The sequence below is a fragment of the Venturia canescens genome, chromosome 2, assembly GCF_019457755.1.
Source record: "Venturia canescens isolate UGA chromosome 2, ASM1945775v1, whole genome shotgun sequence".
Taxonomy (NCBI): domain Eukaryota; kingdom Metazoa; phylum Arthropoda; class Insecta; order Hymenoptera; family Ichneumonidae; genus Venturia; species Venturia canescens.
In genome coordinates this window covers 5,391,958-5,417,204 of record NC_057422.1, presented here as the reverse complement: position 1 = coordinate 5,417,204, position 25,247 = coordinate 5,391,958, and the positions used below count along the sequence as shown (strand labels likewise).

Sequence of the window (25,247 nt, the reverse complement as noted above, 5' to 3'; positions counted from 1 at the left end):
TTCAAAATGAACGAGGATCTGATTGTTGAGTTATGATATTGGCCGTGAAAGTCTGAAAATTCGAAATCTTTGAACCTTCAATAACCAGGAAAATTATTCGTTATGGACCCTTGGCACTAAGCAGTGGAAAAGCTCGGACGAGATCCTTGTAAAAGTATCTGTGAAGCGCAGCACGATCGTTCTCGATGTATTCTGTTATTTTTAACATTTATGGCTTTCTGATATGACGTACTTAACGCATCAGCCGTCGGCTGCAGAAAAGTTCGTACTAGCAAAGGAGCTTCTGCAGCAGACATCACTCTACTCAACAGACGAGGTCTAACAAAAAGATCTGTACATTGTATACAGATATATTCATACTGCCATAGCCGTGTTCATATATATCTTCACGTAGGAATTTCCGTCAGGGATCTGTCGTGCCTCCAGCAATTCAGGGAGAGAGAGAGAGAGAGAGAGAAAGAGAGAGAGAGAGAGAGAGAGAGAGAGAGAGAGCAAGCGAATTGTTTACCGCATCGAGAGACGAGAGAAGCTCTCCAGTCTGTGTACCAGAGAAACGAGCAGTGCAAAGGGACGCGGATTTCGGTGTAATGTCGCGACAAAGAATTTCCACCCTCAGGGAATTCAAATATAAGCGACAGAAGTGGTTTCCGTGGGCCATCCTCTCTGTAGCAAATTTTCTCTCACGCTCCATCGCTTTCCCTCTCTCTCCCTCTCTTTCTGTTTTTACCTACGTTTTTAACCTACATATACATATACCAGCAAATCGAATGCGTTGCCTTGTGACGCTTCTTCGCTAGCACAGTGCACGTCCTAGGAAATTCGAGAGGAAAGTTACTGGGCTTTCCTTTTTCGTATTCGCAATCCAAAATTCTGCTGTAGGTCTTCAAGTACGTGTTTCTGTAGCAAAGTGTATTTATCCGCGTAGAATCCAACGAATTCACCATAAGTCACGTGTTATATGAGCACACATAAATTTCAACGAGTACTGACGTAGTGTCAAATTCGATTGAAGTTTCAATTCAGTGTGTACGAATGTATAAAGTTTTTTAAATAAACGAGCATTATATTATCAACGTTTTCATGAGAATTCAGGTACGAAACGATTCTAAGTGAGGAATTTTTCTTAAATATTTTTCGATCATGGAGCCTCCGAATACTTTCATTTAAAAAATCTTTCCGAGCTTTTTTTCAGTCCAACATTTCAATTTTTTTTATACTCAAACGAAAGTATTCAAAGAGGTCCAAACGTCTCGCGATGTTGTCTCGATCACTGGATTTTTCAAACGCTTAAACTTCCAACAAAATTAACGTTAAAAACGACAACTCACATATACGACAAAATTTCGACTTTTTATTTTGTTTTTCTAGATCCTGCTACAGCTCTCTTCTTTCTCGTTTGGCATCAATACTTTTACCGCAGTTCGGGAGCACGTGAAAACATTGACCGGAGATAGGGAAGAGCTGAAAAGCGAAAACGAGGCGATGATTGTTGTAATCAACGTGGAGAGAACCGCGGTCGTCGCTGCTCTACATAAAGAATTGTCAAAGCCTGTGGGAACGAAAAAACAGAGAACAACAAAAAACATTCTTTTACGATGCATTCCGACAGTTCCAAGTTATCGATGTTATCGCAGGGATGCGCTCCACCCAGTACTATAAAAAAGTAAAACGATATGACGCCTCAACGATTCAAATACGGACGTGATAACGTTCTACTGCGATATTGGTGTCGATTCTTTTTTTCTCCCACAGGGTGTACAAATGGCAATGTGTAAAATTGCCGATAATCAATGAGCGTATATCAATACAGGTGACGACTCTTGTAACTGGCATACAGCAATTCCCAATCCAATTTGACACAAGTGTATAGATGTGCTCGTTTTTCTCAAGGCGTAGTAATATTTTGTGTCAGCAAAGACGTGTTGAATAGATTGACGTCATATATCGAATGATCGATTGAAGGTTGCGAGATTAATTTTCAATGGCAAATAATTATAATGTTTTTTAGTCATCATAACATAGATCCGTATAAGTCGTAAGGCTCGTAAACGCCAAAAAACAATGTGGATTCCTAATGACGTTATTTTTGGGTTAAGGGGGGTCCTGCTTTAGGAAGTCAAAAAATCAATTGTTTTCGGGAATGTTATTATAGGATAGCGGAAATAACTCACCACAGCGAACTTTTCGGCGTAGTTTCGAAGATATTTCAAGAGTACAAACACATTGTTTTGATGTGATAAATACTGTGAAAACAAAATTTCCGAGATAAGAAGAGCGAAAAATCTTAAAATAATCAAAAATAAGATGATTCTCGAAATTTTGCTACGAAACAACATATTTTCAACGAAGCAGAGACGTTACCGTCTCTGCGAGTGAACCATTCAAGAGTCAAGAAGCTTACAAACTTAATTCCCCGAGGAAATTTTGTTTGTAATATTTTAAAGCGATGGCTCGGCAAGTCGCATTAAATAAATCAGTGAGGCCATCACTGTATCGGTTGCTACTGTAATCAAGCCTTCATAACCATTTAGATTCTCGTCTCCTTGTATTGCGAATTCCAGTTTTTTCAGGGAGCGCATTTTACGATATATGAAATCTGCTCAGCACACCTGGCTGTACATTACCACGCTGCGCGGTTGAACGAACAGGCCAGTTTTCTCTCTATCACATAGAAGCAGTAGTGAGAACACAGCCCACTAAGTTAAAGTTTTGTCGCCTGGTAGTGACGGGTGAATTCATTAACTTACAGCTCGGTTAGCAGGGGAAAAAACTGTGGCAACCGTGTCTGGTTACTTTATATACATATATAATATGAACAGGATCGTCCACCGAATACGGGACGAAGAGAACAACGTAGGAAGAGAGAGAGAGAGAGAGAGAAAGAGAGGAAGAAAGAAGCTGTACTCGATGGAGGATCGTGATTGATAGAAAGAAACGACCAGGATGAACGTGGCAAACGCCAATGACCCGTAAAGCTCTTTCGAGGCTTGTCCACCACGAAAGACGGATAGTAATGGTTGCAAGTGTTAAAAAGTAGATGAACAGTTTAGCAGTTTAAATTCCGTGGTGAACGAAGAGACGAGTGATTTTACTGTTCCGAGATTTTTTCGTCCATTCACATCCAGCCAAACATAAATGTGATATCGCATGCATCATCAATTCTGTTGAATGGTTATCGAAAACATTGAATTTTACGATTCGTACTGGTACCTCGAAGAAAAAAATACCAGAAATGACAATTCTGTATATTTATTCAGTGCATACGAGTTTTGTCTTTATAGTTTCGTTGAGCTTGATAACATCCATTTGCGTAGATACGAAGAGGAATAAAAATCAAAACGATTTCATATTGTCAGACTAAATTCAACTCATTCCGGTACTCTGGTAGGACGACTTGAAAAAAAAAAGCAAGAATGAAACTAAGTAGAGAGCCTCGATGGAGACAAAGATACAGAGCTTGATAAAAATTCCAATTTAATCTTACGAGAGTGCTCGTATATTCGTCAAAAATACTCGAAGAGCTTGGCGACGTAATGTATAAGTAGTAAAACGGTAGGATGAGAACTGCAGCCGTCAGAAGGTGATTCTTTTAAGGCAGAGAAAATGTCTACCATTGAATTTATATGTACGCGTTCACTTAGCGTAAAATCCTGGGAATTTATTTCACAGTGTAATTCAATTACGCGTTACGTCGATAATTTATTGTCTCCGAGTGCGTCTCTCTCGCTCATTCGGTAGCGCGTTCGATCGTTCAATGTGCACAAACACAGTTATTTCTTTTGCATTTCATACAAATGAAACGGGGGAAATGTGTTCACTCAAGCGAGCGGGAATAGTAATGATTTCATTGTTAAAACGCGACACAAGAGGAATGAGTAAATTCTTTGGCACGTTTCTCGCTCCATCTTTCGTGAAAATGAAGGAAAATTGAGAAGAAGACAGAAGAATGAATTGGCGTGAATACCGGAGAGAGTTACGCTCCCGTGGCTATTATATATTGGAGCGCGAAACGACCGGCGGATGGAGCTCAGTCGCAAATTGGAATCTCTCGAATAATCTTGGTAATCTTTCTTGCATCTTGAATTTTTCCGGGTGTGCAGCTTCTTTAACTGTATATATCTCGTGACCTTCGAGAGGAAGGAGGCGTAAACCCCCATTTCACGATCTCGAATCTCATTCCTCTCCTTTGCTTTTCCACCGAGCGTTTACACCGAACGCTCTTTTCTTTCTTACACCCGTGCATTTTTCTCACGAGATCGCATTTGTTTCATCCGCGTTTCCTTTTCCTGGCTCGGTTCTATCTCCCTTCTCCCTCTTATTTTATCTTTATATACGTTCGTGCGACCTTCTAGCCCTGCTTCCCGGGGTTGTGTTATCCCACCTTGTAATTACGAGGCTCGTCGTACAGAAAGAGAGGCTAATTACGATCCGAACGGAACAAGCCTCCTATTTCGAAGTATTTCAAAATGCTTAGCGTTTCAACAATCTGTGGAAATACGTGACAAAGAGCAGTGTTAAAATAACGTTAAATATACACGGGACGAAATATAATTGGGACCAGGAAAATGAAGAGCGTTTATAAATAAAGAAAAAAAAAACAGAAATAAAAAAAAAAAAAAAAAACAACGTTACTGCGAGTGATTAAGTATTGCCAAAGAGATATGAAAAGGAATACATAATAATGGCCAAAAACCGAAGCCTCGGAGTTACAATCACCGTTTCACAACGAAACGATCAAAACTCTCCAATATTCCGTGTGCACAACTCACCCGTAAAACCTGCCACGGTTATTTTCTTTTTTTCGTGTGTGTGTCCAAGAAATAATTGCCTTGGCGTTGCTCTTTTTCCACAGATGCAGAGACCAACGGTAGCAGTGAGAGACTCAATGGGTTCCGAGATTGAAAGTTCCGCTTCCTTGCTACACGGCCGAACGAACCACCCTTGTCACAAGGGGCGATGCTCGTTCACGTTCAATTTTCAACAGCGTCCAAACTTTGGATACGAGGCTGGTAACAAATGCACACACACATGCATATTCACTGATGGTTAGCTCTACTATCAGGACTAACCGTCAGTGTAACGAAGGGTTTTGTTCGAAAGTGTCCACTGCACGCTAAGCTAGCTAATAGAAATTTGTGTACATTTCTGAAAATGATAGCAGCTCATCTTATCTTCTTTCTCAGCATTTCGGGGAATATTTTTGTTCTAGGGAATATATTGAATAAAAATACATGAACCTCGTCAAACCTTATTGATCGAAAAGTTTCGTGTCTCATTCGTTGAAAGATACTTATGAGTCGATCTTAAGGTAGTTCATGCACGAAACTATTTTCTTAAGAAAGTCTTGAAATTCACACAAAGTTAAATGTGTAGTCGACTGACACGCATATCAAATTTTAATGGGTTCGTCTTATTGGTCATTTAGATAAACGTCTTTAAATATGAAGAAAAATACACAGAGGTGTGTAGGGACTGTGCGTAAAAAATCGTTTATCTTTCCATATGACAAATGAACGCTTCTTACAAAGTTTATGAAAAAGTACACAATAACAATGAAGTATATAACGAAGGTTTGGGAAATAATTCGAGACGATCGTCTTACTAGTAATAAATTGGTAGCTTGAAAATTGAACGAAATTGGTAAAATGAGAACTCGTAACCTCACATTTGCTTATTTCGTCATTTTGTTTCTTCTTGGCTCGGGCTATTCCTGTCATAGCCTTCTGTCTTTTTATTAAAAATTTTTTCTTTTTATTAAAGATTTTTTACATAAAAAACACTATCGTATTTTAGCTATGGACGAATGAAATTTTGGGTTCAGTCAGTGATGGATCTCCGATCAATTAATGGCCTGTAATTTCATTCGCCAAAAAAAAAGTTTAAAAAAATTATTCACAATTTCGAATAAATAACTCTGACATTAATTTAGAGTGATCATATTTTTAATTAGGAAGTAGAAATTGATCCAATTCAGAGACCCAAAAAATACGATTCTACGGGCACGATCTACCTTAATCTGTAACGTCAGTGTTATAGCAAATATTCACAATCAGATAGTGACTGAAAGACTTGCTAACGATCATAAGTCAATCAATAAACTAGACTGAAATATTTTTTTCGTCTCAAAACTCTAGGATTTTGTATCTTTTTACATCAAATTACTATTCTCGTTGAATTGTTTATAAATTTATAATATCGCAGAAAAATATGTTACAACATCGAATTTTCATTACATGAATGATTCTTTTTTTTCTTATGACGAAAACTTAATTAAAGCAGTAAAATAATGTGAGTTAAATAACGTTTATCTTCTAGTTGCGGCAATACATTTTATCAAACATGGAATAAAAGGAAAAGAAGAAGTGGAAAAGGCAGTGGTGATGAGTACCGAAAATAAGGTTTCAGACGAATGCGGAAAAGGCGGTGCGTTAATTGCGGCAAACCTGTCGACTCGTTGGACTCCTCGCAACTTCTCGCTCCGGGCTGTACGGAGGAGTTCTCGGGAAAGGGTGTTTTTTAATTAAATTCCCTGTGGTTACAAAAGATCGTCGTCAGGAGAGCTCAAAAAAAGAACTATTGAGCATGAACCTCGACTTTCGTTCGAAGATAGAGAACGGAAACGGTGGAATTCGATGTCTCGTAGCTCATCACGATCAATTTGAAAAGCGTTTCGACTTCCATCCAGAAGAAGAAAAAAAATGATTGTTTATCTAACAGAACTGATACTCCGATTCAATGAATATTGAGCAAGATTTTCAAACTCATCGATCGAAATTGTTTCTGTTGTATCCCATGTTGTAAAATGGAAAAAAAGTTATTTCATCGCAGCATCCATTTTTTCCTGTTCAGTATCAAAAATTTTCCAACAGCAAAATCAATCGACTAAATTCGCACTACGGTTTTCGCACACCAAAATTCGAGCCGTGACGAAAACCTCGTATGGAAATTCACACATAGTGAAATGTGAATCCGATCACCCCTCAAAAATGTTGTGTCAACAGCAGAAGAAATAAAAAAACATCGAACGTTATGGGAAATATATATTGAAAATATTCCTTTTTTTCTATTTCCGAAAAACTCTCATATTAAAATGGACGTAGGAAAAATAATGAATTTTTTGAACAAGAAACTTTATTCGGAAACGTTTGTTACTTAGCCATATGAGCAGACACTCGAATAAAAATCCGAAATGCTATCGTCGAATTATTCTCAAAGAAATTATGAATCGTTGTAAATTAATTGTACCGAGTAAAAGTGAATTTTCAGAGTTGTCCTGGCTTAATTCAGTTAAAGAAACAAATTCTATTTTATAAAGAGTACACTTAGTTGTAAACAGCACGACGGTGCTGTTTCTCCAAGCTTCATTAGTTTCGCCATTTCTATGTTGTTCTACGATGGACCTCGAGGGCAAAAAAAACATGGACGTAGACGAGTACCTGTACTATAAAAGTAATTTACGTTTCGTAAATCCTCCTGCTAGCGAGTCTCTCGCGTTATCGCTAAACGGAAAATCGGGTGACGTGGTAGAATACGGAACGAGTCCGTGACAGTTCTCTGTATAGAAATTAAAAGTCGAGGAGCGCAAGAACGACAAACCAACACGAATGCGAAAGAGAAGTGTTTTTAATTAAGTTGGCAGCAACTCTAACTATGGCTCGGAGTTTTATGCTTACATATATATTTAGCCTAAAGGGCGTAGGTGGACAAAATTGAAAGAGGACGTTATAACAGTTTTTAGTGTCATAAAAGAAATAATGTTGGAAAAAGATTGAAAAAAATAAAAATCAAAAAAATATCTGCACCGTGAAAATATTTTTCTCCTGTAGGACAGAGAAAAAGTCGTTAGATATCAAGCCGTCACTGCCGCTGTACAAAAATCCACTCTCCACTTATTTTATTACTTTATATTTCAGCCCATTGAAATTATTCGCGCTTCAGTGAATTTGTGGAGGGAAATCGGTGCAGCTGATCAATCAAGCAACCGTGAATAATGAAGTCGTGCGTTAATCAATTGAAAAGATTCAACTGAAAAAACATTCGGAATACTTTTACAGTTAGGCAGTTTATCGTCGTATTTCTTTTTTTTTTTTTTTTTTTTTTTATTTTACATTTTCAATAGTCCGTTTTTAAAGAGGGAGCTGTGACCTGTGCATTTGCTGTTTAATCTCATCGCTTTTTCCGCTACTCGAATTATGTCGTTTTAAGGTTACACGCAGCTCTCGAGAGTTTAAGTCCAGTTATGACTCTGAAGTTATTCAGTCGTGCTCCGAACGACACAATGACAGCTGGTTCTTCATACGAGTATTGCAATGAGAAACATTCATGAAAAGTCGTGAATGAGGAAAAACCATAGAAAATGATAATATTTCTCAAAATTTTTGTATAAAGTCAATTTAAACAAAAAAAAACTTGTATAAGTAATTCATAAAAAATAATTCTTCATTCTTATTATTTCTTAAAACCTTTCATTTTTACAACTTTTAAAAAATTGCCGTGCACGAAACACACTTTTAAGGCCTAGTAGGACTTGATTCGAAGAGCCAACTCCGACAGAGCAATCATGAAATCAGAGATACATTTTTTCAGTAGACGACGTTGAATTACAATGGAACGTACGCTTGTTTCCATACAGCAAGCGAATATAAATGACATTATTTATGGACGAACGTGGGGTATACATATTCAAGAGTGCATACCTGAGGAATGAAGTTACCATTGCAAAAGACTAGACGACTCGAAGGGGTAAGCAAGAAGAAGAAAATTTCGTTCTGTTGGTAAGTTCCAAGGATAGAATCACGTGATATCTGTTCATTTCATTCGCAAGTTGGGTATGCGCTATACTGGTCGTGCAAGTTCTTACTATCAGAAACTTGCTCGCACTTTGTTGTGAGGGAGTCGGCGTCGTCAACGTTGTGACGACGACGCGCTTTATCAGTATGCTAAGCAAACGCTCCTTTGGCTCTTGGAGCTTGAGTTGTGCTCGGGTTCGCGCTAATCCCCTCGGGCTATAAATATATGCACGGTATATGTGCGCAAGTATATAGCGAGGCAAAAGCGCATTCACTAAAATTCAAATATTCTCATATCCTCTCACGCTTTCGAATCTTTGAAATTTCCTTCCTTATTTGTTATAGTTGCCATATTTTAAAGTACGAACTCATATTCTCATTTGAAATCCACAAAGAAGTGTGCTGCTAACGTTCTACTCGGAAATTATTATAAGGATGGAGAACAATATCGATGTCATTGTGAAAACGAAACATGAAAGAGAAGATGTATTCGAAATGTGAATGTTCGAACTGTAAAAAGCAATGACAGAAAGAACAATTTTTTTTTTTTTACATAATTTAAAGCGAAGAAAAAGAAAATATATGGAGAGAAGTGACAGTTTTGTTCGTGAACCTCAAAGAACGAAGTCGTTAAAAAAAAGTATTGTAGTTCATTTGAAATTGAATTTGAAAATAAAGAATTTCGAATTTATTATATCTGATTCTATATTGTGACAGTTCCTAGGAATGTTGATCATCAACGACTCCGTTCCGTACCAAAGGAACAGTCACAGCAATTGTGATCATTTGAAATATCAGTTTTTACTATTTATTTCCACTGAAACTAGAGATGAAAGTGGCAGGATTGTTATTACAACGAACATCCAATTGAACGATTCAATTGTGTGCATAAAAGTTGTTACAGGTTCGAGACTTTCAGGCAAATTGCGGTTGATGCTAGGCCCGAAAAAACAATGTACACTGAAATTAGAGGTTTGCTGGATCCCAACAAAAGTAACCGAGGGGCTCTCGGGCACTTAATGGTCGAGTAACTCTTTGAGCATATTGGACAACCGGTCCTCAACAAATTCTTATTTGTAATGGTCGAATGGAAAAATCGCTAAAAATGGTAAAACTTCATGGAATCGGTGACATTGCACTAAATTTTTGAGTAATTGACTCATCTCGGTGCAACGTTGTGTTGAAGTTTAAAAGTAAAGGTAAAAAGGTAATTTTGCCTGGCACAGAGGGCGGAGGAGCCTCGACATTTACGACCGTTAACTTTTCTTTTTAATACTCGCAGTGTAGACGGGCGCTTCCGTGTCTTCGAATAATAAAGGTTACACTCTGAAGCTCTTTTTGAGTCTCAATCCTTTCTCCCTTCTCTTGGCAAGAGCTTTTTTTCTTTCGTGCAAATACATATTTTCCCTGATCATGCGCACCATCGGAACAGTGTCTACACAACTCTCCATTCTCGTATGACGAATGTACGCACTGTAGCAAATAGCCGGATATGGGAAATGCATTCGCGAGCTTGAAGTTTGCTCAGTGAAAGATTAAGCGCTTTCGACTAATGCTATGTATACATGGGGACCCCCGATGCAAACTAGACTTCGAGAGTGATGCTTAAATTAGTCTATAGCATAATTAGTCAATCAGGAATGTATCACAGCTCTGGAGTGCTAAAGCCACTGGACTGTCGATTGCTGACGTGTATTCTACACATGACAGAACATATTTAAATGCATCCATTGATTATGCGCTCTCTAATACAAGCTCTCAGATGGTAATTTACGAAATATATAACATTGTTGAAACAAACGTGGCGCGGTTGTCAATCGTTCGATATCACGTATGTTCTGTTCAGTTTCGTATGGTTATACCCTAATTAAGGTAGAACAAAAAGAGGGATTTTTATGCAAAATGGTGTAAATACGTTCGAAAGTGTGTGAACTATTTGTTCGCAGAATTTTAAGGGGTTCAACCACAGCGTTTCTGAGAAAATTGAATTAGTTTTTTACATTGGATCTTATGGAAAAGCGTAAAAAATGCAAGAAAACATTGAAAAACTACTGTTAAAAGAGCCACTTTTTGATGAGACGTATAGCTATATATAAACAGTGCGACTTACAGCCTCCTCGTCCTCGAGCTTGAGCAGGGCAGCCAACAGTTAAAAACTGAAACCATAAAACTCCGCATTGCTGATGTCAAAGCAAATGTTTGATACTTTGAAATATAAAATAAGGAGCTTTTTTTGCCAAAATTAGGAACATTATGGTTGAAATAGTTATTTTTTCATCTCAAGTACACAATTGTTATTTTACATGTAAATTGAAAAGCAGAGACTAAATTGACGTACAGTTGGTAAGACGAGGGGCTTCTCGTGTTAAAATATAGGAGTGCCCCTCTCAATGTCTGCCCCTTAAACGAGGTTTCGTTCTACCTTAAAATCCTAATCTTTATATAACTGTATAAAATTTGAACTCTATGCTCTGAAAGTGTTATGAAAAACTCTGAGACATTTTATATTTCTTACTTTTACGATTTTTAAAGTTGAAAGTCGCATTTTTAAGACTGCTCAACTGTAGTTAGTGCACCGTCGAGTTACGTTATCGTGTCTTACCCACGATGAAGTAATATTTCGGTGCAGACACTTATAACTGTGGGTACGGAGTACCGGAAACCGGAGATTTATTTGAATCAAAACTTCGACGCGTTATTGTGTCAATGGAACATTCTCGGAGCGTATAACATCGAGAGCGCATTCATTTGAATATCGATAGCGAAGTAATTTGGACCATTCAACAGGCACAATGCCTTTGAACGCCTGCCACGACACGGCCGACAGAACTCGTGTGGTGAGCATTAATCCCAGGATTCATCCTAAAAATCCATCACACTTAGCGTTCTTGAACTTTCGCACTTATTTTTATTTTTTCATTTTTATCTCTTAGCACGATTATTTATGCATTCATGTTCATTCAACGCACAAGAAATATGTTCAGCAATAGTTTTGCGACATCGATGAACGTCGAATTCAAACTTAAGCTTGAGTAGTCTTTTCATTTTATTGCATTTGTGTTGACGAAACGGATGCTGGCCTTCCGATAAATTCATATTACTTTTTTTTTGTTGAGATCCTGGAATTTTCTTTGTATTTCTCAGTTGAATTTACATTTGTCATTTCTATTTGAGTTCCATTCTTTATAGGGCCATTGCGATGTGCGTCAAAAACAGCAAACAAACATTCAAAAATTCAGTCGAGTATGAAATCGTTGAAGTAGAAACCTTGAAAAATGAGACTTTATACAGGTTCGAATAGAATTCGATGAAACGGAATGAATATTTTCGTTTGGTAGAAAAACATCTGAGAAAATCGTACCAATGAAATTTACTCTCAATTCCCAAATAGCAATTTGATTTCCAACGTCTTTCTCGTTAACATTTCCATTAAGGTAGGCCCGAAGGGTCGTATTTTAAGGGAGTAAATTGGGTCGATTTTTACTTCCTTCAAAGATATTATCACGCTTAATTAATGTCAGAGTTATTAATTTGAAATAGTCAATAAATTTTTTCAACTTCTCTTTTGGCGAATGAAATTACAAGCTATCAATTAATCGGGGATCCATCACTGACTGAACTCGAAATTTCATTCATCCCTGGCGATAATACTACAGTTTTTATGTGAAAATTCGCATTAGAGAGCACAAAGGGAAATGGATCAAGAAAAAAGTGTTAACAAAAGGACAGAAGCCTATGACAGGAATGGTCCAAACCGAGAAGAAACAAAATGCTGCAATAAACAAGTGTGAGGTTACGAGTGCTCACTTTACCATTTTCTTTCAATGTTATTCGTTATTTCAATTCTATTTTCAATTCATTTTTATTGCGTCCTGTTTCATAAACTTCGTAACAAGCGTTCATTTGTCCTATGGAAAGATAAACAATTTTTTACGAATACTCCCATATCTCTTGATCTGAACCCCTGTGTGTATTTCTTCACATTTAAACACGTTTATCTAAATAACCAATAAAATGAACCCTTTAAAATTTGATATGCGTGTCAGTCGATTACCCATTTAAACTCTGTGTAAATTTCAAGATTTTCTTTAAGAAATCGTTCCGTGCACGAATTACTTTAAAAAACAAAAAATCAATTCCCCAAAGTACAAATCGCAATATATATATATATATATTTTATAAATCCTTTCGGCCTTGTGTAATGCATCAACCTGTAAAATCAGTTACAAAAAGGAAGAAACTATACACTGCACTATATTTTCTGCTCCAATTTGAATGCCTGTTTAGAAAATACATGAATTCGTAGTTAAAGCATAAATGAGAAACACGGACCATAAATCGCGTATACGAGGCCATGTAAACAACGTAATCAGTCGAGAAGACATAGCAACCGGTAGTATTACATTGGTCGAAGGGAAGGCAAACAGGATCACAAGACAGTGATTCTCACAGTGACACTATGTATTACCGGTCGAACAAATCCCTTATCCCGGTCTAATAGATACGACCCATCAATACCGGTGATTGAGTAATCAGTTAATTAACCGCAACGTGCTCGAAGGGTAATGCCAGATCGGCATTAATGGCTCGTGAATCTCTCTTGATTGAATAAATCTAGGTTAACTACCAGGCATTTATGCGGAAATCGTTGCATCCAAGCATCGTTATTGTCTTACCTCAATCTGCCCCCCTCCCTCCCCCTCCCCCCCCCCCCCCCGCGTCTTTTTCACTCTCTCACACTTCCTTTTTTCTCCATACCCCTTCGATGTATTTAAATAATTATTCAAAAACCAAAGAGACATGATTGAATCTGTACTTGAATCTGTAGAAGTGCATATGGCAAAGGTGATTGAAGAAAATGAGAAATTTTGTTGATTCCGATAAGAAATTGGTGTTGGGAGGAAAATGCCTGACTCCGTTCCTCACCAATTTAACATCGATTTATCAACAATGTTCATATGTTTCATTCGTCTATTGATCTGTTTCACCAGCTTTCGTATATTTCCCTCTGGATATAACGTCAACGACGGAAACCGCGTCTTGCATCCAGTGCTAAACCACCACTCCATAAACGACAAAGCTGTAGCTGTATTCCTGCTTGTTCGCTATGCCATCCACTCATGCTACGTCTAAAACCCGTATTCCTATCGGAAGCTTAGTGTCCTCGTCTTCGTTCTCTCGTCTTCGTGGCTTGTAGCTATCTGTGAAACTGGCGAAACCGACGCCACAACGGCCTCCGTTCCGATAGGTCAGGGCATGCTATAACCCTTTAACAGCTATTGTATATGTATAGCGCATATAGGGCAGAAGGTGTAAACCGCGAGGGCGGATATGGATTTTATACATATATACATGTAAAGATCGCTGTATATGTGTTTTTCAGCAGAACATGGAGGTGAACGAGGTATTTTCAACTCGGGAATCTCATTACATCGGGCACCCTCTTTCCTGTCTCGGACGAATCCCTTCAAGCTGATACCCCATCTATTTATATAATATTCCATGCCAATCTATGCCACTTCAACCAGTCACTGAATTATTATACGTCAAATCATTTTCAGCTATATTGACGGCTTGAAAAAGTGAACTGGACCAAAGCTCTTGCCTCAGAGGCTGCGAATATCGTAGAACAATTTAATGATTTACTGCACTTGGTATGAGATTCGTTCGGTTCATTTGTTGGGAACTTTATTCGTGTGGAGAACACTCCGAATTTTTATGAATTTTCGTAAAATATTCAACGTGCTCGATTTCTTCAATGGTTTCACATTTACAATGAAATAGATTAATGAGAATTCCAGTTTTCTAGCAAAAAAAGGATGAGGAGCTGCAGTGGTAGCCAAGAAATTGTACATTTACAAGCACAATTATGATATTTGTCAAACTATTATAAACATTGGGAGGTTTTTTTTAATGTTTTCGGTCAAAAGTTGCCGAATGACAGCGAAATTTGTCAACAATTTTTTATGGAAATTTATAAAGTCTGCCTATGCGAAAGTGTTTTGTAGAACAACTGAGAAAAATACGAATGAATAAAAATATAACTATAAATTATGGACTATGTAGAACGGACGAAATTATTTTTGTACATATGTATGCATATTTATATAAATATTATACATAAAGGCTCGCTCCTCATCCGCGAATATGCATCGGAACATTCAAATTTCATTGGTACAGCTTGAAAGTCCAACGATTCTTTGGTCGTGACGAAATATACATTCGTATTCATTGTTCATATATGGATATATGCATGTATTCGCTCGATCAAACCTCGCGTACATGTTACTATCACCTATGTGGATACAAGTCTAGTACACATGGATTTTTACGAATTAAACGAAATTCCAAGCGTCATGGAGAGACAGTCGTCGATAGCTGTGATTGTTAATTGAATTTGAAGCCCCCATGTTCAACGGACCCTCTCGCGCCATAGATTTCTTGATTAGTTTTTTGCCGATTTTTCTCTCTTTTATTTTTATTTTTCTTTTTTTTTCATCTCGTCATGCAGTTTTCCACGTGACGTTTTTTAGAAGAACCATCAGTTATCGGAAAATTTCTGATGAAATGCAGTGCGGTGACTCGCTGGGACTCGTAATCAGAATGAGTACTTCAATTGCCCTGAAACAAGTATATTTTTAAAGTGTTCGATACAAACCTCCCATGAGCCTCCCTCCGTGGATTGATCTCGTCAATATTGAAATGACGTTTGACGTTAATGTTGGAATATCCCATACGTCGATATAGATAATTTGAATAATTATTACACGACTCTACAAAAAAATTTTTGTTGTTTGTCCTAAAGTTCACGAAGAAAAAATACTCTTAATTCATATAAAGTTTGTGATGGTTATACTAATAATACTCATTTTCATATTTTCATAAGAACTTCATTTTCATTTTCATATTCATTTTAATACATTCTATTCATTTCAATACATTCAAAAATACCTCGCGATAAAAGTGGGGCCTTACATTCACACAGTGTCTCCAGATGGTGCTTGAGTGATAAATAACAAATAAATAAATAAATAAATAAATGGTGAATATTTTTACCAAGATGTTATGAGCTTCGAACAACTTTATCAAGGCCAATACAATGAAAATATGATGAGAAACTCCATTAGGGGTTTATGAAAGTTCTTATGAACATGAAAGAAAAAGTATGTGCATTTTCGAATCATTTTCCACTTTTTTGTATGCTTGTTTGACAGTTAAAATGAATTAAAATAATATACATTTATCTCTGTATGGTTTTATTATAAAATAAAAATTAAAATCACTGATTTTCAAAAATGTCGTTCAAACGTTCTCCTGAATACAAAAACAAACTTTTTCATGCCACGTAATTTTTTTTCGTTAGAATATTATATAGTCTACTAAAATTTCATACATAAACGTCAAAATGTCAAATTTTGTGTTGACCACCATTTTTCTTCAAGTTATTATCGATCGTTGAACGAGTTTCCTCTACCATATCAGCTCAAAGATACTTCAATGTATTCGAAGATCGATATTTCTCCTTTTCTTAAAAATCGAATTTCCTTAAAAATAAAAAAATCACTTGCTTCCGGAATTTCTCAGTTTTGTGTACAGTTATCAATGGAACGGAAGTCGAGCAACCGTTCAAGTGTTTGTCTCTTTGGAGTTGTGTATTTTTAGCTTGCCCACGCACAGCCCTTCAAGGGTAAGGTTGCAACAGTGGAAAGTAAAATTTTTCGAAGGAATAAAAAATCCATTTTTTCAGTACTTCAAAAGTACATGTATTTCCATTTATTTTTATATATTCAGGCACATGTACGTTACATGTGCTTGTGGCGCGTTATATGAAAGGCAACCATCGTTGAAAGCACTCATTCATTCGTTTCCCTGCACGTTTTGCCAACCGACGATGGAGTGGATTCGTTTCTTGGTGTTCACGTGCATCCACATATCCACACGCGTGCAGATATTTGTGTGAGTTTATAACGCTTGCTCTTGTACTCGTATTTGCACTAGAGAACTCGAGCGATAGTGAAACGGGAGCGTTTTGAGAAGACTTTTTTCATCGCGAGAGCAGCTCTGCATGCTCTTTCATTACTAATTTTACTCACCCTGGACTACTGACTTATCTATTTTCTTTTCAGAATACCTAAGCGTTAATGAAAGCCACAAAATCTTTAGATCTCGGCCCAATGACCTCATAACCTTTCATAATATCCTGTCTTTACCTAAATTTCAGGACTTTTAGTTTTTAATTTCAGGAGTTGAAATAAAGCGAAAATCCTGCTTTATTTTGAGTTTTTAAGAAAACATTTTCACGTTCATTTTACCCATTGCGGTGCTTTAAAGGTTTGGCTAGTTTTATTATTACACGGTTGTTTTATTATTACAAAGTCATCAAATTTTCAGTGGATTAATGAGTTCGTATATGTCCATAGAATCGTGAGCAGTGTATTCTCAACTATCGGAGTTTTCCATAATTAATAATAATCTCAAAGAATACAGGTGATAAAGAATTCAATCGAATGAATAAATTTATATTGGTGCAGCTTTTCGTAGCGTCCCATTCAAAGTAGAACTCGAATTATATTTACAAAATCGAATAAACTATTCAATCAATCGTAACGAGGACCGAGAAGATCGATTGAGGAAAATCTCGAAATACATTTCTGCTTAATTTTTTAATAATAATAGAAAAAAACGTGTGAAATATTCACGCGAGTTAAAAAGGATGCGGATTTCGATATGTAAAATTGGCGCAAAATCTCTCATATATATTCTGTATAAAATATTACAGTCATGATAAAGATATGATTTACATGCTATGCAGATTGTAGATATATATTTGTTTTTGATGTGACTGTGGTGCTCGTAACGACCGCCATTCACTCGTTCCAAGCCCTGCTCGTCGTCGTTGTCACAGTAATTTATTCCATGTTTTTCGTTTAGCTCACCTTGTACCTTGGTGCGTTTTCTTGCGCCCTGGACATATGCATATACAAATCCGTACATACATAATGGATAAATTTATGTATAAATTGGATGGAGCAATGACTATTAGCACTGAGAATATCTTGAAACACGTTGCCGTTCAGACAAAATTTTCCAAACTATTCAAGCTGTAGCTGCATACATGTGTTTTCGAACAGAGATTAGTGGCAACAATGTTTTTGGCAGTACAGGCACTGGAGCGATTATTAGATCAACTGTAATCGAAAAAATAGAGAGGATATTTCGTCGTATAATTCGACAGTGTAACTCAAAACTGATTAAAAAATCCATTACGGAAAGACATTGATGAAGGTGGAAACTATACGATAAAACAGTTTTCCATGACGATACTGGACCGAGATTGTAGCACATGAACATCGTCACATTCATTATGGGAAGCGGATGTACCCTTTGAAACAGATTTGGAGAGTGATATTTTTCATAGTTTTTCTTCCAACGTGGGCTTCGATTCTTGACAAAAATTTGTTTTGTTCTCAGTTGGTAGGTTCTCTATAGTCATGTGGACTTACGACTTGAATTTTTCAGTTCAGACCAAAAAGCTTCGCCCCGGTGTAGTTTTCATTGATTATTACAGTGTTGAAGCATTCACTGTTGAAAGTGAAAAATAAGTCAATGAGAGCTCGACCTGAGAAATTCCCAAAGTTACAGATTGTTCGAGTACCGAACTAACGAAGTATCCAAAATTGGTGACGTTTGCGTATTGATTTTTTCGAAACAAGTGCAGCATGTGCAGATTTTTTTTGTTTGGTGCGGAGAACGGCCTGCATTGAGAGTGCGGTTCAGCCGGAATCGTGCTACCGAGTGATTTGAATGAAAAAATCTAGCCCTTTCTGCCGTCGTTCCACGTGAGCGAGAGCTTTTTGTAATCGGTCAAACGGTGTGGAAATATTTCAACTTTAAAAATTCGAGGAGCGTTGATATTCGGGATAAATGTTGAGTAAGATAGTGAAAAAAATCTCAAAGCGGTTGGAAAACCATCGAAACACACGTAATGTTAATTAACTTAGTATAAAAATATTTTTCGCAACCTCGGGAGCTGCAGAATTTGCATACATTTGCATTCGATATCCATGGCACATCCAGGAAAAAGGAGCTCCCAACCTGATCGTTTTCTTTTTTGTAGTGTTTGGACGATCACAAATTTGAGTAAAAAGCTACGGAATTCTGGTTATATTCGAAAAATTGTTGAATTCCATCCAGGCTTTATGTAGTGGAAAGGAATTTGCTATAGCTCTTCAACAAGGATTCCCGTCATATTTCCGAAATTTTCACAACGTTCGCATTCGCACAGAAGAAAAAAAGAAGTCGAATTTTTCAGCGAATCGATGAAAGCCGAAATATTTCGTGTTCAATCTGTCGAACCGCGACGCGAGGATAACCTTCGACATCCCCGAAGGCCGGAGACCAAACTCTCTCGGTTCAAATCTCGAGAAAGAATCTTTGCGAGGGTTATACAGATGGATCACACACAGTGAAAAACGACACTGAAATGGGACAATTTAACACCGAAAGAAACAAAAGAAAACTGAAGCATCATTCGTACGTTGACGGTATACTTTACACTTGCGACTCGAGTGTTATTATTAAAGCAGGTCTTTCCTTGAAGCCTTTAAAAAAAAAAAGAGAGTGAAATCACGATGAAAACTATTAGAAACAGTTAGTGGTTTGATAAAAACTATTGGTTTTATCCACAGCTTTTTACTGACTATCATTTAAGGGGGTCCGGCTTTAGAAAGTCAAAAAAATCGATTGTTTCCGAAAATGTTTTTAGGATAGACGGAAATAATCCACCATAGCCAACTTTTCGGTATAGTTTCAAGGATATTTCAAGAGTAGTAAAACATTTTTTTCATGTGAGAAATACTAATTTGTACATGGTCGGATTGTCGAAATTTCTCAGCTGTGTACAATATGGAGATCGTGATTACTGTCTGAAATGAAAATTCCAATTTTTTTTTCCATTTTCATATATTTTTATTCCATGAACCTATAAAAAGCCGAAAAAATTGCGAAATTCTATATTTTTAGCGAGTTTGCAATTATTTCGGGTTTCTATAGGTTCATATGAAAAGAAAATATATGAAAATGGAAAAAAAATTTGGAATGTTTGTTGCAAACGATAATTACGACCCCCCCCCCCCCCTTGCACACAGCTGACAAACTTCGCCAATCAAACCTCACGCATAAACCATGTACAAATTAGTATTTCTCACATTAAAAAAATGTTTTTGTACTCTTGAAATATCTTTGAAATTATACCGAAAAGTTCGCTATGGTGAGCGTTTTTTTTTTCAAACTCGCTAAAAATATAGAATTTCGCAATTTTTTCGGCTTTTTATAGGTTCATATGCAAGATAAATATATGAAAATGGAAAAAAAAATTGGAATTCTCGTTTCAGACAATAATTACGATCTCCATATTGCACACAGCTAAGAAACTTCGACAATCCGACCATGTACAAATTAGTATTTCTCACATGAAAAAAATGTTTTACTACTCTTGAAATATCCTTGAAACTATACCGAAAAGTTGGCTATGGTGAGTTATTTCCGTCTATTTTAAAAACAATCCCGAAAACAGTCGATTTTTTTACTTTGTCGATAAGAAAAAAAAAAAAAAAAAAAAATCAATCAATGGCATTGGCCACGGATTAGAAAAATCTGAAAATTCAAAAGTGTCAATTCTTTTGAAGCAACGATTCGTAATCTAGACAGCTGTCAGACTTTTTAGTGTCGAAAACACGTCTCATTTTTGTGTAACGCACACGTAATATGTCTATATATAATACTGCGCTATTCCCTCGTGAGACGAAGATGGATGATAGTCTCTCGAATCCCGGCATCTCATTCGCCCTCGAACGTATTCTACCCATCTTGGCTATCACTCTCACCCTCTTTCAAAGTTCCTGTCTTTTTCTCCTCGCTCCATCTCACTTGCCTTTTATCTTTTTCTTTTTCATACCTATATCCCTTCTCATCTTTTTTGACTAGTTCGTTCCTCGGAGTTAACCGTGTTTCTCACTGTCTCTGTCTGACTTTTTCGTTCCGCCATAAGAGTAATCTCCCAGCCTTTCCATTTTATATCTTTCTTCTGAGATCGCGAGGAAACGAGTTGGGCAAAAATGCGGCGATTTGCTCGAGCATTTTCACTTTCCCAGTCCACCCACATATCGCTTCAAGTAGACTTTGCTATCTTCTCACTAGTACGTCTCTCAAAACTCCCTTACTTCTCAATCACTTTTACCAACGATTCCGAGAATTTCTCCTTCAGTATGTCATCGAATATTTATATGCCCCTTCTCTTAGTAAGGTTCTGATTCCCCTCATACACTCGTGTGTCTATTTCGAAAACTATGAACAAATATAACCTGCACAAGCTCACGTCATTCCCGTTTGGTTCAAGTCCATCAACGTGCATGCTCGTCCATTGTGATGAAGTACGTGGAAAACGAGTGTGATGGAACGAGGACAATAATAATAAAAATTCATTTTATCAAGCTACAGCGATATTTCTTCATTATTAACGCAACCTCCCAATCAAAACCAAACGAAAACAAGTAAAATTTAATTTCCAATTAAAAAAACTCGAGTGGATTATCGACAGAATAATGCATGTAATATCCAAAGACGATATCGCTTATGAAAGCTTTTTTCCTTTCAACGATGAATTTGCGAATGAAATTCCATCGGTAGATTTCACGTTCAAATATGCTTGCACAATTTTAGGATGTCTGACGCACAGAAGGCTCGAAAACTTTGTTGAAGCATGCCAATAACCAAAGTATAGATTTTAATTAGATCTTGAAAGTTCGTCGCACCGCGTTTTATGGAAAATATATTCTGTCGAAAGTTCCAGCTCAAAAAGGAACGCTCGAATTTAAATTCCTCGCTGTTCTTTCCCTCCGCAGTTAATAAAGAAAATACGACATTCGCAGAACCCTCAGCGATATTCGTCCATCGATTCTATTCGATATTTAGAACATTGTTACGAAATACAGCTCAGTTCAGACACCGAAAAATTGGACGATTCGCAGAGGTGCCTAGTTTGATTACCAAATTTATTGAATATTCCTCATTTGAATGAACGATAAAAAAAAATTGAAAAATCCTCTTACGACCTTCCGATACTATTTTTGTTAGGAGCCCTCTGTGACTGTGATAAAAGAATTTCAAGGTACACAGAGCTCTCCGACTCAATTGGCTTCACCGAAGCTTAATAAAGCTTACATTCAAATTCCAAGTGGCTTGGTAAAGTCGAAGAATCCTCCCATACGACGTTTTGTGACTTTCCAGCAGAGCCTCGTATTAAAGATGAGCCTTGTTCCGTCAATTCGCTTCGGGATTAAATCCTCAGGAATATCTTCTAGAGTGATTTCGATAGGGAGCTGCAAACTCGTTCCTGATACCAGTTGCCCGCTACGATTTATCAGCCCAGACCTGTATGTTTCCCCTCGTTCAGCCTGCGCGACGGCGATTTTTTATCTTGACGAAAACTCCCTGTCTACCGGGCCATCCCCTTAGTGGAAAAACCTCGTTGGATCTTCAATTCGAGAGAAATGTCTAGAAAAAAAAAAAAAAAAAAACTCAAACGGGGACAGTGCTTATAATTTTCCTGCGAGACGAAAATTATGCGAAGGGCGAGGCACCTCGGCAGGAAGGCACTCTGACAAAAGTATTTTTCGTCACCGAATCTCAGATGAAATGCAAATTTCAATGGAGCTCGACGCTTTCACGTGACCCCGTAATTCCATCGGGCAGCTTTATTTTTGAACATTTTCTTTTTTTCTATTCATTTTCGTCACAGGGTTTGTCAGGAAAGCGAAGTTTCCTGTTCGCTGAATCGACCCGGATATATAGAACGAGCGAGAATGATTCGAGTGCAGTGTTCTTCGCGCAACCGGAAGTGTCACGGTTAATATCCGTTTCGTTGATTCTATGTGCATGTGCATTCTCTACATACAGTAATACTCTCCTTCGTCCCCACGTATGCATACACTATGTACGTGGACGTATAGGTCTCGAACATTGCGAGCGCTTATTCGGGGCTATCTACACGGTTCGCTATCTCTTCCAAACAATTTGTTCGATACTCAGCACTCGTTCTCTCCGCTAACTCTATAATCTCGAGCAAGAGAAAACGCGACTGCCGGGAAGCACACTCATAACGCACACAATCTCCATGAAAGAGTACTACGTAGTGTCTGCTGTGAGAAATCTAATAACTGGTAAAGTGCGAAAAAGCTCGGTAGTATAGTTCCAGTAGTCCCGGCTTCGAACGAGTAAACGCAGAGTAATGCTCGGGCGATAACCTTCGTGTGATTTCATTTTCACATCTTCCTTCAGCCAGATTTCGATTAGGATTTTAAGGGAGGTGAATAAGGAAGAGTGAGAATAACGTAGAATCGAAGCAGGTTTTTCGTTCGGGGTTGTCCAATTGGATATATGGATGCGAGGGTCCAAAACTGCGGAAAATCTTGACCCAGGGGACACGAACTTTACTTATTGCTTACGTTTTCTATCTCAGCGATAAAAATCGTAGATACACTTGAGTTTTTTCATATAGTGACACTTGTATGCTGCAGTAAAAGCAAAAAATAAAAAAACAGGCTGAATACGTGTGAAGTATAAATAACGCGTTGAATAAAAAGGTGGAACATTTCTGGAAAGTGGGAAACACGTTACCCGGACGTGAGGCCACTATGTGATGTTACACGTGACTTTTCGGAATTAATGTTGAGTTGGGGAGAGGAGCTAATTGCCATCTCCCTGTCCTCATAATAACAGCCTTCATCTGTCTTTTTCAGTCCGTAAAGTACTTGTTATAATCACATTAATGTTCAATGAGCTCATACTTGCGGCAAATCTTTATCACTATTACATATGGAAACAAAAAAGAAGGTTTAAGGTAGTTACATGCACGAAACCATTTTCTTAAGTCTTGACATTTACACAGAGTTTAAATGGGTAGTCGACTGACACGGATATCAAATTTCAAAGGGTTCATCTTATTGGTTATTTAGATAAACGTGTTTGAATGTGAAGAAATACACACAGGAGTGTAGGGACAATGCTTAAAAAATCGTTTATCTGTCCATATAACGAATGAACGCTTCTTACGAAGTTTATAAAAAAGTACGCAATGAAAATTGAACGAAAATAGTAAAATGAGCACTCGTAACAAAAAAGCACATTTGCTTATTTTGACATTTTGTTTCTTCTTGGTTTGGGCCATTTCCGTTATAGCCTTCCGTCTTTTTACTAACACTTTTTTCTTGGTCCATTTCTCTTTGTGCTTTCCCTTTGCCCTTTCTAATGCGATTTTTTACATAAAAAAACTATAGTATTTTAGCCAGGGACGAATAAAATTTCGGGTTCAGTCAATGATGGATCCCCGATTAATTAATGACTTGTAATCTCATTTTTCAAAAAACAAGTTGGAAAAATTTATGCACAATTTTGAATTAATAACTCTGACATTAATTTAGAGTGATTATATCTTTAATTAGGAATTAAAAATCGATCCAATTTAGACTCCCTTAAAATACTTCACCCAAATGCACCGTTCATTTATTTAAGCCAAAATTAAGTACACAAATCCATTCAAATTTTTCCATTGTATTAATGATTCAGAGGAGAAAATTTCATCGAAAACTTTTTATACGTAAAAACTCGTTTTTTAAATTGCTCCTGTTGATTTACCAATCAGTCCCGATCATCAAATCGTAATGTCTCAATTTACCTTCATGATTAAATAAAACTTGCAAATACCTTAATGTAAGTATGCTAGACCTGCGTGTAAAGATACGAAGAGACTATATCAGCGAGATTGAGGGGGTCAGCACTTCAGAAATTGGCCTTATATTCCCGCATTATCTTTCTGGCGTTCTATCTACCGTATGTTAAACCGATTCCCACACATTTCAGAATAATTTCTCAATATTACATCGATCAGTCGATATGATTCCATGAAATATGAATCCAAGTCGGAATATTTTCGTCTCCACCATATGAGCAGTAACCGTAACCGCAAAAGTAAGCCACTCAAACCTCAAAATGTGTTTTCTTCAAAATATTCAAAATAAGTTTTGCGATCGTCCTGTACAGGCATATAAAGGTGGTTCTGCAAAAGCAGCTCAAAATTGACTAATTGAATATCAAGAAAAATTCCATTCCCCTGGAGTGTAACCCGTCCAAATTGGTACTAAAATAAATGTAGTCCCCAAAACAAGAATTCCTTCAGTAAAAAATACTCAATATTTCAAACTTCAGAGGTTGAACACAGCGAGTTAAGCTGAAACAAATGAAGTGTAGTATGCGCCTCTTCAATCGCACAAATCAGAAGCACGCTTCTGATTTTATTGGATGCTACAACATACGACGATTCTCATCGATTTCAATATCCGCTGAAAGACATGAATAATATCTCGGGATCGTATACATTATGTAAAAGGCAGCTAGGCATTA

General features: G+C 37.2%; 1 protein-coding gene and 1 long non-coding RNA gene across 8 annotated transcripts in view; one reads left to right on the top strand and one right to left on the bottom strand.

Moving 5' to 3' along the window:
- The window catches only part of LOC122406480 (uncharacterized), a 31,450-nt gene extending 24,409 nt beyond the window's left edge, over positions 1-7,041 (top strand). For 3 of the 7 annotated variants that reach the window (XR_006259974.1, XR_006259971.1, XR_006259975.1), the window contains 3 exons: positions 1,369-4,061; positions 4,853-5,009; positions 6,316-7,041. Coding sequence is in view for 1 of the 7 variants with exons in the window: in XM_043411950.1 (XP_043267885.1) it covers positions 4,853-5,009; positions 6,316-6,524 (366 nt within the window). In the remaining 6 variants the exon portion in view is untranslated. The remainder of the gene's footprint in view (positions 1-1,368; positions 4,062-4,852; positions 5,010-6,315) is intronic. The other 4 variants (XR_006259973.1, XM_043411950.1, XR_006259972.1 and 1 more) reach the window with 3 other exon arrangements.
- A 10,390-nt stretch (positions 7,042-17,431) lies between these two features.
- Positions 17,432-25,247, bottom strand: part of LOC122406481 (uncharacterized) — a 31,772-nt gene continuing 23,956 nt past the window's right edge. The window contains exons 2-3 of the long non-coding RNA XR_006259978.1: positions 22,011-22,343; positions 17,432-17,753 (exon numbers count right to left, since the gene is read on the bottom strand). This is a non-coding gene — a long non-coding RNA (uncharacterized lncRNA). The remainder of the gene's footprint in view (positions 17,754-22,010; positions 22,344-25,247) is intronic.